Here is a 16,314-nt window from a genome sequence, read left to right as displayed (position 1 = left end):
GAAGGCTGCCGGAAACGCGCGCGCAGCATCGATGAAATATGGGTCACCGCTCCTTCAGCGCGCACACGCTCCATGCACCCCATGCGTCACTTGTTTTATAATATGAGGCTCTTCTGTAAGACATAAACATCCCCGTTTATACTCAGGAAGAAATTAAATCATCTCACGTTACTATTGTCTAATGTGCACTGCGCTGTATAGACCTCAGTCAAATCTTTATATTTGTCTATTTCATATTTATTAGGCTACACTTTACAACACGCACCACAAGAGATAGCCTACATCAGAAGTTGAATTAAAATGATACAGTGTGCTATGTAGGCCTGTTCATCACAATACACTGATTTGATTTCCTAAATGTTAACGGTAAAAATATCATTGAAATTATTAATAATAATGATCCTAGAGTGAGAATAGAAAAAAGAAAAAAAAATAGTGTAGGCCTAATTATTTTCCCGTGGCACTCGGATCCGTGCGTACTGGCGGCAGTGACTGAATCCCGAGTCAGAGCAGGGGGCAGTGGGGTGCGTTCTAACGCTCATCATCTCCATCATGTCATTGTCAGGCCTGACCTCACAAATGCCCGTCTCCAAACACGAATATTCCCCTGACCACCACAGATTACTCTGATGCAGTCAGGTGTTTGGAGTTATATTTCTCTCCCGGTTTAAATGTGACGCTGTTCTGGATCTCACGTGTCGTTGGTCAGTCTTTGTCAATCCCCACATTTGAATTAAAAAACAGATCAATAAACACATCTAGATTTTTCTTGAGGCATATGCCCTTATTTCCGCAGAAAGAGGATGTATAGTGCCCACCAATGTGAAGCTCAGTGGTTAGATCCCAGTTCCAATGTGTACCTGCCCTTGTGTCCTTTGGCAAAACACCTCATCCACCTTGCTTATGTTTTGTGAATTTCAGTAACTTTCCCATAAGTCGTTATATTATAGATCTTTAAAATAATAGTAGCCTTTTTGCAAACTTGGAGTGTGTGTGTGGAGTCCACTTGGAGGTAACTTGATAATTGACAGGGAACAGTCTATGTTCCCAAACACTTATGAAAGACAAAGCCACAGTGGTCATTCCTCATAGGTGACTTCATCCCCACACACAAACACAGTGACAGTCACATCCACTGGACACATGTCGGAGGAGGTTTCTCACTGAGGACGGTCCATGGGAGGGCAGCTGTCAGCCTGATGTGGAGGACTGCACCCAGAGCCCATAAACACATCACCACATCACAGAGGTGCCATTTTGGATCGTCAGAACACTCTGGACAGTTATAATAATATACTGTAATACTGTCATTTTTACATGTCAGTGTCAAGGAACAGTATTACATTTCATCCAAAAGGAACTTGATCGGACAAAGTGAGGCCTGAGGGATAGTTTATTGAATGGGTAAGTGTTGGAGACAAAGGAAATCGGAAGGCTGAAGGGGCTCGAGGTTTGGCTGCTGAAGAGAAGACGATGCCAGAGGAGAAATATGGCTCATAACTGAAACAATGATAGAGATGATAGATAGAGAGGAGAGGGAGCGCATCCATACTGCTCTGAGAATTTCTGATGCTAGGCAGAGTTGGGCTTGGTTGTTACTTGGATGGGAGTCCGCTGGGAATACCAGGAGCCACAGTGGGACATCAGTGGCTCTAGAGGAACTCGCTGCTGTGTTCTTAGGCAAGATACAGCAGCCACATTGCTCAGTACGAATGTAGTCTGTGAGTTATTGGTGGAGGTTGGAGGGGCTGATGGCGCAGATTGGCAGCCTCACTTCAATCAGTCTGTCCCAGGGCAGCTATGACTACAGTTTACCACTATTACGAAGTGTATGGAGTGAATGAATAATAAGGCAAGGCAAGGCAAGTTTATTTGTATAGCACAATTCATACAAAAAGTGCTTTACAGAATAAGAAAGACATTAAAATCACACAAATTAAAACATAAATAATCACAAATAATCATCATAAAATTAAAATTAAAACAGAAGAGTGCAGAATAAAATGTAAAACCTTTAATAATAATAATAACAATAATAAACTCTAAAGTCCTATATAAATCCAATGTCTTATTATTACAAACTTTATATATGTTTCCTTTAATATACAGATATTGTAAACTCTTGTTTTTGGAAGAACACACACAAAAAAAAAAAACACTGATTGGAACTTATCATAGCAGCTCTGCCCCAGGACGGGTTTCTCTGGAGTGAGACCGTGCCAAATAGTATCAGTGTAAAGCCATAGTTAGTCTCCACAGCAACAGTGTGTCAGAGGCCATCACAGCCCTGTCAGCTCACTGTAAAGAGGAGCCCACGCCACCCGGGATTCATCTGCAAGACAACACACGTGCACTCACAAACACACACACAAAGACACACACACACACGCCCATGTCCACTCAGGGTCAACGACAAGTGTTCAGACAGTATACAAAAATAAATATGCAGGTTTAGGTCCCAGTGATGAAACCCATTGTGTGTAGAAACCCTGTGGTATATCTACACAAGCCTGTTCACTGTACACCGTTAGACCTTTCTTACTTTTTCTCACTTTGCTTTTTTTTTGCCAGTAAATACATGATTAACGGTTGTGCTTCCCCTAATATATAGTCAAAGATGTTATAACTTCTTACATTTACTTTTATTTGCACAATATTTTTGAAAAAGCAAACATTAATGTAAAATAGTTTGGAGTGAGAGAGAGTGGAGTGTGCAAAACCCGCTGCTATTATTTTTCTTTTAGTTGGTGTGTTAACCTGTTGTTCAACCACTCTTCTATGTTTTATGTATCATCTAATTCTTATTCAAAATGACTGTGTAAAATAGCCTATGGTTAAATAAAGAGGGATTCAAGAGAAGATTAAGCACAGCTGCAGCTACATAAGTTGACAGAAGGTAGAAGAAGCTCATCTTATAAAGCACAGGGTAATTGTTGTGCACGGGGAATCGTGAATAATCAAACTTTTTCTTTTAACTCTCAATGTTGCTTCCTTTTAAGTTAAGGTTAATATGAAATATGTCTTCTGCCATTTCACTGTGCCAGCAGGTGGAGGTCTCCTGGTCATTTGTCAGACCTTGCTGTCCCTGCAGATACACTGAGGCCTGTTGAAAATGGTCTAAACATGAAGTGAGAGCATGTACTCTATACGTTTGGAATAATTATATAGCTACTATTTCACAATAGTTCACAGTGTACTTTTATAGAAAATTAGAAAAAGAGAATTCTAAAAACATGTCCATATGATTTACTTGAATATGATCAAGGGGACTGCCCAGTTTGTCTTGTTATATGAACTGCCCTTTAGTGTTGAATGGGGTAAGACCAATTGCCCAAACTAACTCTAACAAGTCTCAATTGAAAGTAATCAAAAGGCACATAAAGCCAGCAGCATGGACCTGCACAGGCGCAGTCAGGAGTGATGAATGAGCGCGGCACACTCGGCCTCATCCATCACCCAGCCTGCAGCCGCCTGACAGGAACGGTCAAATAACGTTTAGCACACGGCAACCCTGTGTTTGGTGGAGATTATTACTGTCACAGCTGTAATGGATTAGCTTGGACCAGAGCACGTCCAGCCAATCACAGAGAGGCACTGCACATTAGCATCGCTATCAGAGGTCGGCCGGGCGGCAGTGGGCCGCTGATTGACAGATGGGTGGCTGCCCGGTAGACAGCTAGCCAGGCTTGGGCCAAACAGCCAGCAGCCAATTATGTAGGCACAAACAGGGCCATTCATCATTCTGTTAGAGACCTGTCCCCCCACACAGGGGCGGGCCTGCATGGGCCTCAGACAGGGAGGATGCTCATTACACTGGACTGGAGCAGGTTTACACTGTGCACACTGGAGCAGACATACTCTAGTGTACTGTAGTGGACCTATATACTGTGCTGTGAGTTTAGTGGAGGAGGTGATGTAGTGATGCTGGAGGAACATGTGATGTCCAGCTCCAGACATCAAAGGAGCCTGTATCTGCTCTTACACCTCAAGTAGATTCCATTAAACACACTGTCCATGCTCCACAGTCACTGTCTATCCAATACTGGGATGTGTTTAATCAACATTCATCAGCTGTGTCCCCAGGGTCCAGGGCCCAGCACACCTCCACTCAGTGGAGTATTACAGACCCTCTGGACTCTACTCCCACTCATGTTTAGCTGAGCATGGGACTATTTCACAGGAGCAGCAGGGGACATGTTCTCACACCTCCATGACTGGGACCAGACCTTTTTGACAGCACCTTAAATTAAACTCTCAAATATAAAAAACAAAACAAAAAGAAATTCACTATAACCAATGCCTTTGGATTCTTGACAGCATAGATATGCCTTTTACACTGTACTTTTAACGTGTTACGATGAGCCCTTGGTTGATTACAGTGGGCTTACAATTTGTCCATCAGATATTATTTTCTGCTCGTAGAAGGTCGACTTGTTTTATATCGTTAAACATTAAGGTATGTCAACATTTTACAACCTTACTTACTAATAATATGTTTCATTCCTCTTAATTGCAGCATTTTGGTGCAGTGCAAATATATTATAAACATTCCACCACAAACACAGAGAGGAGTAAAGGGGACTTTGGTTTTCGATGAGATATTCAATTCACAAATTCATAAATAGCACAGCTAAGGAACATCTGGTCCGACCTCGAGACACATCATTAGGAATAATTCATTAACATGTTTGCCGACTGTAAACATTCCCTTTATGCTTCATATGTGGCTTGTTCGAGGTGCACCTCCACATTCAGACAAAGCAGAGGCGCGGTGCTGTTTGCAGGGGCTTACATCTATATGTATGTGCTGCAGATGTAAGTGAAAGTGTCAGAGGATGATGGATGATCGGGGCACTGGGCTGCGTCTCCCAGCCGCACACAAGTGGCTTATTCCCCATCCATCTGAGCGCTGCCTCATCTGTCCAGGGAGAGCCATTTTCTGTGCACCGCAGCATGCCGCTTAAGGTTATTCCATTTCTTCATTACAAACCTTTTTCCTGCATGTGCTCTGTAGTCACACTCGCCACCATTCAACCGCTGCACCAGGGCCTATAGGATCCGGATGATGCTCGTTGTAATATCAAATGTGTGTGTGAAATATAGGACAGTTTTGAACAATGTAACTGGGTATACAGTTAAAATGCAGTTTGTTTCATGATCTGTGCATCACAGGTCCATAATTCAAACCAAGCCCTGAATGAAAACAGTACAGATATCATAATACATTATAATTTTACAGTGCTTTACTTGACATTGCTTGACTAACAATCCCATAGGATATAGATATGATATATAGTATTTTTTACAAGTTGTATAACCTATAAAATATATAGAGTTGAACTCATTTTGGTCATGAAGGGTTTATCTAAGCTAAAAAAAACAAAAAAACATTAACTAATAAGATGGGTGAATTTTGCATAAAACATGTTCAAAAATTGTATACTATTGACAAGAGCCTGTCCCTTTAAGACTCAGTGGGGACATGTCATTGGTTAGACATAGCATAACTGTACATCCATGTATGATTCCTCTCAGATCACTTACACTAGTCTTAACATGAGGTATAGCCACAGAATATTTTGTTTACAAACAGGATAATCTGTTTTACTTTTGTAAGACAGAAAATACTGGAAGCCTTTTAAGGGACCATGTGTAGCCTGCTGTCTTTAAAAAGGTACTATTATCACAACTGAGGACAAATGCTATTTTTTCTAATTCTCAGTATAAGGACAGGTCATGCATTGTATGAAAGCTCACGACCTCCAGAATTCACTCACTGAGCTGCAGAGGCTGCACTAGCACTGATTAATGACAGAGGGAGTCCTTTTAGTTCTGGATTTCAGCATTAAAACAGGCAACCCAAGTAATAGACTCATGTGAAGATCATTCTGCTTTCTGATAAATATCTTGAGAAACAAAATACTAAATTACAAAATAAGTAACATAGTCATCATGTTCAGTTTTTTGTTTTTGTGATTAAGAATAAATCAGAATTACAGTTGTTACAAGTAAGAGCTAACTATATTTGATTTGAAAGTGCCTGCCTCGTATCTGGCAACACAGTTGGGTCATATTTCTGGAATTTAAAATCAAACCCTCACACATGATTCCTTTAACATGTATCAAAATGAAATGGCATATAAAGATTTTAACAAATGCCTTAAACCCCATATTTGTCTGTCAGCATCACATATGTTTAGAGTGATTTGGGAGAGTCCTGGTATGGTGGTGTGTATGTTGCCTGGTGTGTGGGGGTCCAGACAAAGAGAGTGGCGGCGTCATCATTAATCTCAGTCAGCTCTGAGGCCGGCCCAGTGTGCGCGAGCAGCTCAGTGACAAATGCCACCATCACACTGGGGAAAGCATCTCCGGCTTCAGCTCGCCTTAATGTCACATCCATCAGACTGACCCTGTCCTGCCACGACCATCACATCAGCAAGCCCCGGAACCAAAGCACCAGACATCAAAACTACAGTATTAATGCTAAACAAAACCACAGAAATGCAATCAGACCAAACTACAGTATTAAAGCGCAAAGGAAACTATGGAAACATAATCAGACCAAATCAGCATAACAAAATTGCAGTGTTAATACCCAATAAAAACATGGTAACACAATCAGACCCAAGCATTGGACAAAACCATGGAAACACAATAATACCAAAGCTTTAAACCAAACTACAAAACTAACAACCAAAGGAAAACATGGAAACGCAATCAGAGCAAACTACAGTATTAATACCAAACAAATCCATGGAAACAGATCAAAGAATCAGACTAAACTATAATATTAACACCAGAGTAAACTGTACAACAATGAAATCACACAAAAATATCGAGTCAACAACAAAACCATGGTAACACAATAAGACTGAAGCATAAGACCAAAATACAGTATTAACACCACACCACAGCAAAACCACAGAAACACAATTACACCAACAAATCACAACATTAACATACCAACCAGATCAAACACCAGTGTAAACTACAGGAACACAATCTGATCAAAGCCTTCCGATCTCCTTTGACTCCACAAGGTTAGAGCTGTGGAGAGGTGATCCCTATCATGAAAAGAAACGTGCTTTTAAAGGTATTTTTGAGCAATAAAAACAAGCATAATGATATGGAATATATAGGTCATACTGTGACAGGGCATCACAATCAGACCAAAGCAACACAGTAATCAGACAAAACAACTGAAACACCACCAGATCAAGTCAATACAACTCAGACCAAACAGAACATCCGATGGAACTACAGCCACACAAAAATAAAAATAAAACAGTCACACCATAGACTAACCACAGCCACACAGCCAGCTTTAGGAATAAAACAGGAAAAAACATCAAGTTCAGCAGTGGTATGAAAGCTACAGTGATGGTGATGCTCACTGTGTAAAATAGGCCCATGTTGTAGGTGTATATGAATGTAAAAATATTTATATCCAACATGGGAATATGAGTATGAGGGCAAAACTGTAATATGTCCACATTATTTGCAATAAACACCTTCACTGAAAGCTCAATGATATATGTATTTGAAGCAATAAAGAGGAGAATGTTACAACCTGTAAACTGATGCTGAGGGCCAAACTGACTGACGGTGCATTTGAGATTCAAAGGGGTGCAAAGACTTACTACTAATGTGTCATTAAGGAACATCATTTATCTCCCGTCAAATCAAGGTGCAAACCTTTATAAAGGAGGTTGCAATGCCCCCTTTTGCACCCTGTAAACCCGGCCCTGCTGTGGACTGGCTGCCATCAGTGACTTTGGAGGTAAAACTGTAAACTAGGACCTTTTATTGGTTTGACTTTTTTAATGTTATAAAGCTTTTCCTCCTGCTAGTTCAAAAGTGCTCTAGTCTATAACACATAACCACAAGGGCTACAACTGTTCTACACTTCGCTCATGCACATTTATGGACACACTTTTGGAGGAGAACCAAAGTAGCACAACACTGCCCTCTGCTGACACATTTTAATATTACACTTAGTAGATCTTTAACTTCAAAAGCAGAAATATATATTTAAGGTGTAGAATGTTTCCAAGTATTCCTTTAACCTTGCAAGTCCAAGTCCACTGATCTAATATTGACCTTATAGACAACTGTAGGCCTATTTTTGATTTGTAAAAGTAAAAAAAAAAAAAAAATAAAAATAAAAAATCCTTTGGCAGACGAATTCAATATACATGTACATGTATTGCTGAAACTACTAAAATTGTGATTTGAGACAATGAAACCCATTAGTAAAATTTCAAAGTGATAAGTTAGTATGTTTTTTTTTTATTTATCTGTTAATTTGTATTCCAGTGACAAGCAGACAAAAGACAAAAATATCAATTGACAAAAGTGACATTAATGAACAGACATCCACAAATGTTTAAAAACACAAATTCACGAGACAGTAGCACATTTATGCAGACATTGTAACAATAAATTGTATTAATTGACATGGCCAACAAGTATTACATTCTCCAGAAGTTTTAAATAAATACATAACCAAAATGGATAGAAACTCTTTGAAGCAATTAGGGGATATATTGTGATAATTAAGATAAATCATGAATCAAGCATTCATCTATATACATTCACCATACGTTTGCAACAATTATTAATATGTTTATAGGTAAAAAAAACAAAACAAAAAACAAAACAAAACCATCTTTTATTTCCAGCTCAAGTGGCACCTTCACTTCTTCAGCCCCTACTGCCCTCTGCAGGTCCATGTGTTCTCTACCTGGTGTACTTCAGAGCCAACTGTATTTTGCAAAGAAAAAAAGACTTAAGTGTTTATCAGTTGAGCATAAGACAAATCTCAGCACACTGCCCCCACCTGTATATTTGGTGTCACAGACAATTAATCAAAGGTCACAGGTCAAAATGAAAGCTACTGTACTCAGACTACACACCTGGAAGTTGAGCAAAATGAGTGGGAATAATTTAAAATATTAATTGATTTAATCCTTTTTAATCCTTTTCCTTATTATAATTTAAAATGTTCAGTTCTCTTACACATGTTAATACTCAACAGAAAAAAACATATCCAGTCCAATAAGGTTATTTAGAAATGAGCACTTTTTGTTTATTTTCATGTTTCATTCATGTCCTTTCTATATATTTCTCCTTAAATATTTCCAGTTTCTTTCCAGTTTTACATCATTTTGTCTGTAATGTGCCTGTTGTGAGAAGAGGCATGATGCTGGAGTTATAACACAGGTGAGGTTTATTTACCATGAGCAGAGACCTGGAGACAGGAACCCTTAACATATGGTGAAAATATTTTCCATTCAAGTCAAAGTCCAGTCTGGTTATGCTTCTGTTGTAGGGAGTATTATACCTCTGATGTCAAGTGTGGCAGTGTGGGTTTAGCCCAGTACAAAAATGCTACTTCTCTGTCAGTTATGGAATTAGTGACTGACCTGGCGAGCGCTCTGAGCAAAGCGCTGAGCCGCCTGCCTCAGCTCCTCAGTCCTGTTTTCAGCTGCGTTCAGTTTGCTCTTCCTCCTCCCCAGAGCCACAGTCATCCTCTGCACCAGACTCCACATTGGGCTTGCTTCATCAGTCTGCCCCAGGTGCTCTGCTGAAAAACAAGGAACAGGCTTTTACAAGATCATAAGTTATTTAACATATGTCTTTTTTATTTATTTACCTTAACTATAGTATGCAATATATATGTCTGTGTGTGTGTGTGTGTGTGTAGGGGTGTGCAGGTGTGTGTGTATGTGTGTGTGTGTGTATGTCTATATATGTCTATGTGTATGTGCGTGTGTGTATGTCTATGTGTGCGTGCGTGTGTGTGCATGTGTGTGGGTGTGGGTGGGGGTGTGGGTGTGTGTGTGTGGCTTGGCACTTGGCTCAATCCTGGGATCATATCACAGTGAGACAAAAGTGCTAAGCAATAAGACCCCTATGTTGCAAAGTAGTACACATCTTCTTGAGTAACAGTGCACTCACAGAAAAAGCAGTACTAGTTACATAAGAATTTGACATGTTATGGTTATGTTGCTATAGTGATCCATTACAGTGCAACCATTGCCTCCATGTTACAGTGTCATACTCACAACAGTAGTCCTTTGTCTGACCTTACACAGTTAAAATGCTGACAGTGTTAGTATGACTCCACAAGTTCTATCACTGCAGTCTCTGAGTTTATATGAGGCCAACCATGAATGGCTGTGGTGCGTGTCCCGGGACAGCCTGGTACCCCTCTCATCAGTTACACTGCCCCAGTCAGTGGGTTCAACAGAGCTCAGCTTCCAAATAACAGCTATTGTATTTTACTCTTGGCCCAAATAAACAAAGCTACTGTTCTCATCAGAGAGACTTGTGTCTGGTGTGGCAATGGACAAATCACAGGTCAAAATCACAAGTCAAAGGAAATGCATTAGATGGTAAACTAGTATTACTTTAATTTAAGTCTTACCCCGGTCTCTGTACTGCTTTTGTTTAGCAGCCACTTTGTTCTTCATTCGGTTGAGAAGGGCTTTACACTGGTAGACGACTAGGTTCATGCGGTGGGCATCTGTAGCAGATGAAGAGCTCATTATAGCATTGTAATCATGGCAGATGTTGGCTTCATAGACTTACCTCGGGTCAGCTTGGGTTGGCAGTTGATAAAGTGAGTTTGTCTTGGGGGAGCGATGCTCTTGCGTCTGATGCGCAGACTGGTGTGCATAGGGCTGGGAGTGGGGCCCTCGTTCTCACTGCCTGGGGCCCTCTTCTGGCCCTCATCTGGCCCAGGTATGATCACCACAACCCCAGACGGGCTTCTCAGGTGTGCCTTGCAGGCCCCATACAGGACTTGGACAAAGATGCATTTGTCAGCAGCAGAGCGGGTCACCCAGTGGTCCACAGTGTTGTCAAAAGTCAGCTCAAACTCAGGGCTGTCCTGAGACACGCAGTAAACAAAGAATAATCATAAATAAGATCATAGTAGGCAAAGCATGCAGCGCTGTTATTGAGATCTCTTAATTTTAAAATGCTCTCTTTTGGCTTTTAACACTTTAGGCCAAAGAACTTGACAGTGTTTAGCATCTGCTTGTTTACAACAGCCTTGATCCCTGTAGGGGAAGTTGACATAAAGCTCCTGTATGTTCTGACCTTGTGTGGGTTTATGCCATTAACCTGCCGCAGTTCCTCCACTGTCCACCTGGACCTTCTGGTAAAGCCAGAGTCTCCGCTCCTCTTCACCTTTATGATATAGAGCTTCTGAGGTTTGTTCTTTGTCACTGAACACACCCCACACAAGCTCATTAGTCTCCCAGTGACTGATCACAGCAGTTCAAAGCAGTTCAACATAATCTTATGACAGTACAGCACATACCTGAGACACAAAGGAAGGAGGAGCCCCTCTTGTTTCTCAGCAGGGACCTGTACCTGCTCCTGGCCCTCTGCACCTCCACTGCCACCAGCAGCACCTCTCCACATGGGACAAACAGCTCTTTGTTCAGTGCAGATGGGTTGTTCATTTTCATACACCTAAGGCAGATTGTGCATAGGTGAAGTAAATGGCACAGAAATCTTAAAATGACTAGAATGACTTTCAGTGCCAAAGACAATACAAGTCTTTACAATATAAAGTATTTACACATGTCTAGATGTAATATTATTTATGAACAATTAGGATGTGGCTGCTGTCATTTTAGCTGTATGAACAATTGCTTATGACATCTTACAGTCACAAACTAAACTGGCATACACATGATGAACACAAGACACACGCTGAACTGAAAGAAACCATCAGTCTTTTTAAAATCACGTGTCTAAATAAAAACAAAACAAAAAAAAAAAAAAAAACAACAACAAAAACTGTACTGCCTACCTGCTCCTCTCTTGCTGGTTTCCTTCTTTATGAGCTGCAACAATGTCCCATCCATGATTCAGCCATAGTGGTTGGTTAGTGGTTAGTATTGTTTTCTCTGAAGGCAGCTCTCCTCTGCTGCCCCTTTTAAACACACAGAGAGGGGAGGGGGGACAGAGCTGAGATTGTTGGACACCTCAAATCCGTGCCAAGTCATGGGGGTAGCAATTTAAGCTGGGGTGTGCTTACTTCCCGCTCCCCAGACACTTCTCACTGTTGACTCTATTCATTCACAATTTAACCTCGAGCAGGGAGGTCTTTTTTCACCTGTAACTGCTAAAGAAGCAGTACACAAAGTATAATAGTCAATAATGCAGAGGCAAGATAAGAAATTACAGAGAAAAAAAAACAGATTTATTTGATACTGTTAAATTCATCTATGCAGCACAAGCCCCCATCGGACAAGACCAAAGCTCCCGCCTCCAAGTGCCAGTCTCCCCCATCCTTTACAGCTGCTACAGTCAGGCCTATAAGAACAATAATAAATCCAACATTGACATCATATTTAACGGGGGGAAACTAGCATTATTACAAGGGCATACCTGCATTTGTAGACCCAATCCCAGCTGTGAGCACAGAGCGAGGCATGACTTTTGCTGCATATTTAAGGAACTGAGACTTCCCTGTACCCGGGTCGCCCACCAAAAGCATGTGGCACTCTCCTAGAAAAGACAGAATTGTTTAACTATGAATACACACCTACGGAATATAGTAAACATCAAAACATGTTTTAGATTCTTCAAAACAGCCAGCCTTTGCTTTGATCACTGCTTTACACAATCTTGATATTTCCTGACCCAGACAAGAATGAGAAGGTGTATCCAGACTTTTGTATAATGATCAGAAAAAAAGACCAGATACAGAACGGTACCTCTAACTTTGCCTCCTGTAGAGTCTATCCTCTGTACCCCTCCAGCCATCACCATAGCAACAGCCAGTTTCACCACATACATCCCAAATATCTGTGGGCAAAAACTCATCAAGATCTGGTCCCTACCTACAGAAAAGAAACACGTTAAAAACCAACTCCCCAGTAGTATCCACCATATACAGTAGTACCATATGGATGGGCCTTAAAGTTCTCACCAGCCAGAGGGTTGAGCTTGTAAGTGTCCCAGAAGTCCTCCATGTCCCTGTGGGCCTCCTCCAGCAGCACAGAGATGGCCGTGTGCTGGTTGTTCACCTCGATGTGGTTGGCCTTAAGGATGAGCTCCACGTCACAACGAGAGCCCTCAGTGAAAGGCTTCCAGCGCTGACACACAATTCCATAGACAGTCACATCATCTCCTGGAAAGAAAAGACAAGCAAGCTACCAGTCACTGTAATCGATTAGGCATGCAGCAATGCGCTGCGATAAGAGCTGCATCGCAAAAGAAATCACAATTTGGGTAATAGGTCCAATTGTGAAATCCCAAAATATACAATTTTTGAATAAGGAAAAGAAAAAAAAAGTGCTTTTTTGAGGCTTTCCACTATTGTAAAAATGCAATGCATTAAAAGCAAGGCAAGATTATTTTTATAGCACAATTCATACACAAAGTAATTCAAAGTGCTACATTTGAAGTTATTCCTTCATGTCAGCTGCACTGAATAAAAGCAAAGGTTCAGGGTCTATGTAGTTCCATTGTCTTTTCTGCTTAACCTAGGTATACGATCTTTGTAATTGGCTTGGCTTTGGCTTTTTTCTCCATTTGCACAAACCTAATTTTAAAAAGCTTAATGATTTTACTTTAGCATGTATTCACTAATATTCTAACGATTCATACAAAGTTTTGCATCGATAATATAATTTTACCTGATTTACAAGAGTCCACCAAATCATCCTCCAGAGCGATGAGCATGGAGCGTGGAATACTGCCCAATATATTTATTTTGACCCATACCACTTGTTTTGACTATATTTTATATACAAATACACATTATATATTGTGTTTTGATATGATATATAAATGTACAGTAATAGAGCAGCTGTGCAGATACAGATTCCTCTCAGTGTGTATTGGTCATTGACTTTCACTAGTTTATGAGTTGTAAAAATCAAATGATCGTGTCATATACTGAAAAAGAGTTACCGGACTGTCTCCCAGACACAGTAGGACAATCTCACTCAGTCACAGCAAAAACTTCACACAATGGCTTATACTCATAAAACAAGTCAGAGCTTTATAATAAAAATGTTAAGTGTGTTTTCAACATTGGAGTTTACAGCTGTCTTGGTTTGGTTGGAAGTTCATGTTTTGCCATAGTTAAAATTAAATATTTGAACTTCCAATAGCATCAACATACTACACAGGTCATGAGCAAGATTTTTGTCATTTTCATTGTATAAGTGGCTAAAGCACTTAATTAAAAGTCTTATAACAGAAATGTAAATGTGGTCATTTGATTCTTTTAAAAAAACATTTAACTTGGATGGATGCGATGCAGCATGACCACAGTGCACACGTCTGATGTTGCTCACAGTGGTCCATGACCGCTCAGGGAGTTTGTGTGTTTGCTCAGACTCGGGAAAAATTAGAGGGAACATTGAAGCCAAGTAGGTTTTACATTAAAACTAAATTACTCAAGTTGTTGTAAAAAAATACATAAATAGTTACTCAAGTAAATATAGTATTATTATCTGCTGTATTTGACTACTGAGCACTACAGCCTCTGCCTGTGGCCTGTACACAGACTAATCCTTTTCATTTTGTATGAAAAGGAAATCAAACACACAAGGGCGCATATTTCTTTGAATAAACTCACTGTAAGCTTGATCTGGGTTTTGTTAAAATGCCATTTTGATATATTGGTTGTATTCTGTGTAATACCCCATAAGGACTAACATGAACATGAAAAGTCACAAACCTCACGTGTTTTCCTAAGAGAAGTCTCTAGTCCGAGTCAGGAGGCGGTCAGTAGACGTCTGGGTGAAGTCTGAGTCCAAAGTTAGGTCTCCTTTCTGAAGAAATTGCCAAATGAAGTGAACAAATGCAGCTTTTTGTCGCAGCCGAAGTTTGCAAAATTTGCAGTGATACGGGAGTGTTTGAAACACGCACTTGGCAACAAGAGGACGCAGGTGCGCACTGACGTCAGCACACGCACGTCTTTGCATCATCTATAACCAGGAGAGGATGAAACACTCAATTTTGTTAAGTAAAAGTCCACATATAGGAGCAAAAAAAGTACCTGTTCAAGATATACTTAAAGAGTAAGAAGTCCTGGGTCTTCCCCGGGGCCTCCTCCCGGAGGGACATACCCAGAACACCTCCCCAGGGAGGTGTCCAGGAGGGACAATGTCTCTCGGCTGGCCTGGGAACGCCTTGGGGTCCCACCGGAGGAGCTGGAGGACGTGTCCAGAGTGAGGGAAGTCTGGGAGTCCCTGCTTAGACTGCTGCCCTCGAGACCCGGCCGGATGAGCGGAAGAAAATGGATGGATGGAGTAAGAAGTCATTTTGCGCATATGTTGAGGTCCTGTAAGGCTTCAAATGTACTGATTTTGATGGATAAAGATTTGTGCTGGATTTTGTTCATAAAAAACGACTCCATCTAGTTGTTTTTATTTGTATATTTTTGTTTGCTCAAATTATGAACGTGTTAAAAATAAACCCTCAGCCTTTTCAGCAGGGCTCAAACAATAGTAAGCATACTTTTACTTTGCAGCTCAGTTCAAAAATGTAGTGGAGTAGAAAGTACAGATACCTGCTCTCAAAGTGAAGTACAGGTAAAAAGTATCTACTTTAAACTTTACTTACTTATTTTCCACCAGTGTATATAACCCAACGCCTGTTAAATATGATCAATAGCTCCTATTACATGGCATCATAGGCCGACCTGTCTCGATGTCGGGACAGCAGACTCTCTTTGACAATTTGCTGAATGTCCCTCTCTGTTCAAAGTCCACTAGCTTAAAATATCCAGGTTGAAATTAATAAATGTGTCAGATTTCTAATGTGGCCTGTTCATCTTTGTTTCCCAAACTAAAATAATCCAAGTTCCCTGTTAATACTACTGACGGATTGTACTTTGCTCCAGTAGAGGTGACAGCTGTGCAGATACCTGCTCTGATGTCCTCTGTGCTGTGGACACCTGCGCAGATGAACATGTGGACAAAGTTGTTGGTTCCCTTCGATAAGGAAGGTTGTCCAGACTTCTTATATAAGTTTATTTTTAAAAATAGTTCTGTTGAAGCATGGTTGAAAAGCAATGTCTGACTTTCATTGGTTAAATTTCATAGTATTTTTATTCATTATTACTTTTGTCAGATTCAAGTTATTTTTGTGACCAGTGTGAGTTTTTCCTTCATTAACTGCACCTTTCATTAACTTTAATTTTCATTAGAAAATGACAAAAGACCATTTTAGAAAACAAATACATTTCATTTAAATTTGAGAAAATACACAAAGAAACCATGTACAATCTATATAGTAGTAGATTTTTATTTTATTTTTTGTTTGTATCAAAATTAC

At 40.4% G+C, this 16,314-nt stretch overlaps 2 protein-coding genes across 3 annotated transcripts; both read right to left on the bottom strand.

Annotated features, from left to right (window-relative positions):
- Positions 1 to 8,188: 8,188 nt before the first annotated feature.
- On the bottom strand, positions 8,189 to 11,939 carry LOC117393246 (syntaxin-binding protein 6-like). Of its 2 annotated transcripts, none has more exons than XM_055232249.1 (7): positions 11,828 to 11,939; positions 11,330 to 11,484; positions 11,107 to 11,234; positions 10,594 to 10,894; positions 10,430 to 10,528; positions 9,426 to 9,583; positions 8,189 to 8,763 (listed from the first exon to the last, which is right to left on the bottom strand). In XM_055232249.1, exons 2-7 carry the CDS (start codon positions 11,478 to 11,480, stop codon positions 8,740 to 8,742), a joined length of 861 nt encoding a protein of 286 aa, XP_055088224.1. In that variant the 5' UTR covers positions 11,481 to 11,484; positions 11,828 to 11,939; the 3' UTR covers positions 8,189 to 8,739. The 2 variants fall into 2 exon arrangements, with proteins under 2 accessions (XP_055088224.1, XP_055088223.1); XM_055232248.1 differs by having other exon boundaries at positions 8,254 to 8,763; positions 9,426 to 9,586.
- A 281-nt stretch (positions 11,940 to 12,220) lies between these two features.
- Positions 12,221 to 15,950, bottom strand: LOC117393244 (DNA helicase MCM9-like). The gene is made up of 6 exons (XM_055232400.1): positions 15,871 to 15,950; positions 13,662 to 13,720; positions 12,953 to 13,153; positions 12,738 to 12,863; positions 12,409 to 12,528; positions 12,221 to 12,333 (listed from the first exon to the last, which is right to left on the bottom strand). The coding sequence occupies exons 1-6, from the start codon at positions 15,948 to 15,950 to the stop codon at positions 12,221 to 12,223; spliced, it is 699 nt and encodes a 232-aa protein (XP_055088375.1).
- Positions 15,951 to 16,314: the final 364 nt, after the last annotated feature.

The sequence above is a fragment of the Periophthalmus magnuspinnatus genome, chromosome 24 (assembly GCF_009829125.3).
Source record: "Periophthalmus magnuspinnatus isolate fPerMag1 chromosome 24, fPerMag1.2.pri, whole genome shotgun sequence".
NCBI lineage: Eukaryota > Metazoa > Chordata > Actinopteri > Gobiiformes > Gobiidae > Periophthalmus > Periophthalmus magnuspinnatus.
The sequence above is the reverse complement of the archived record's forward strand: the minus strand, read 5'-3'. Positions and strand labels throughout refer to the sequence as shown.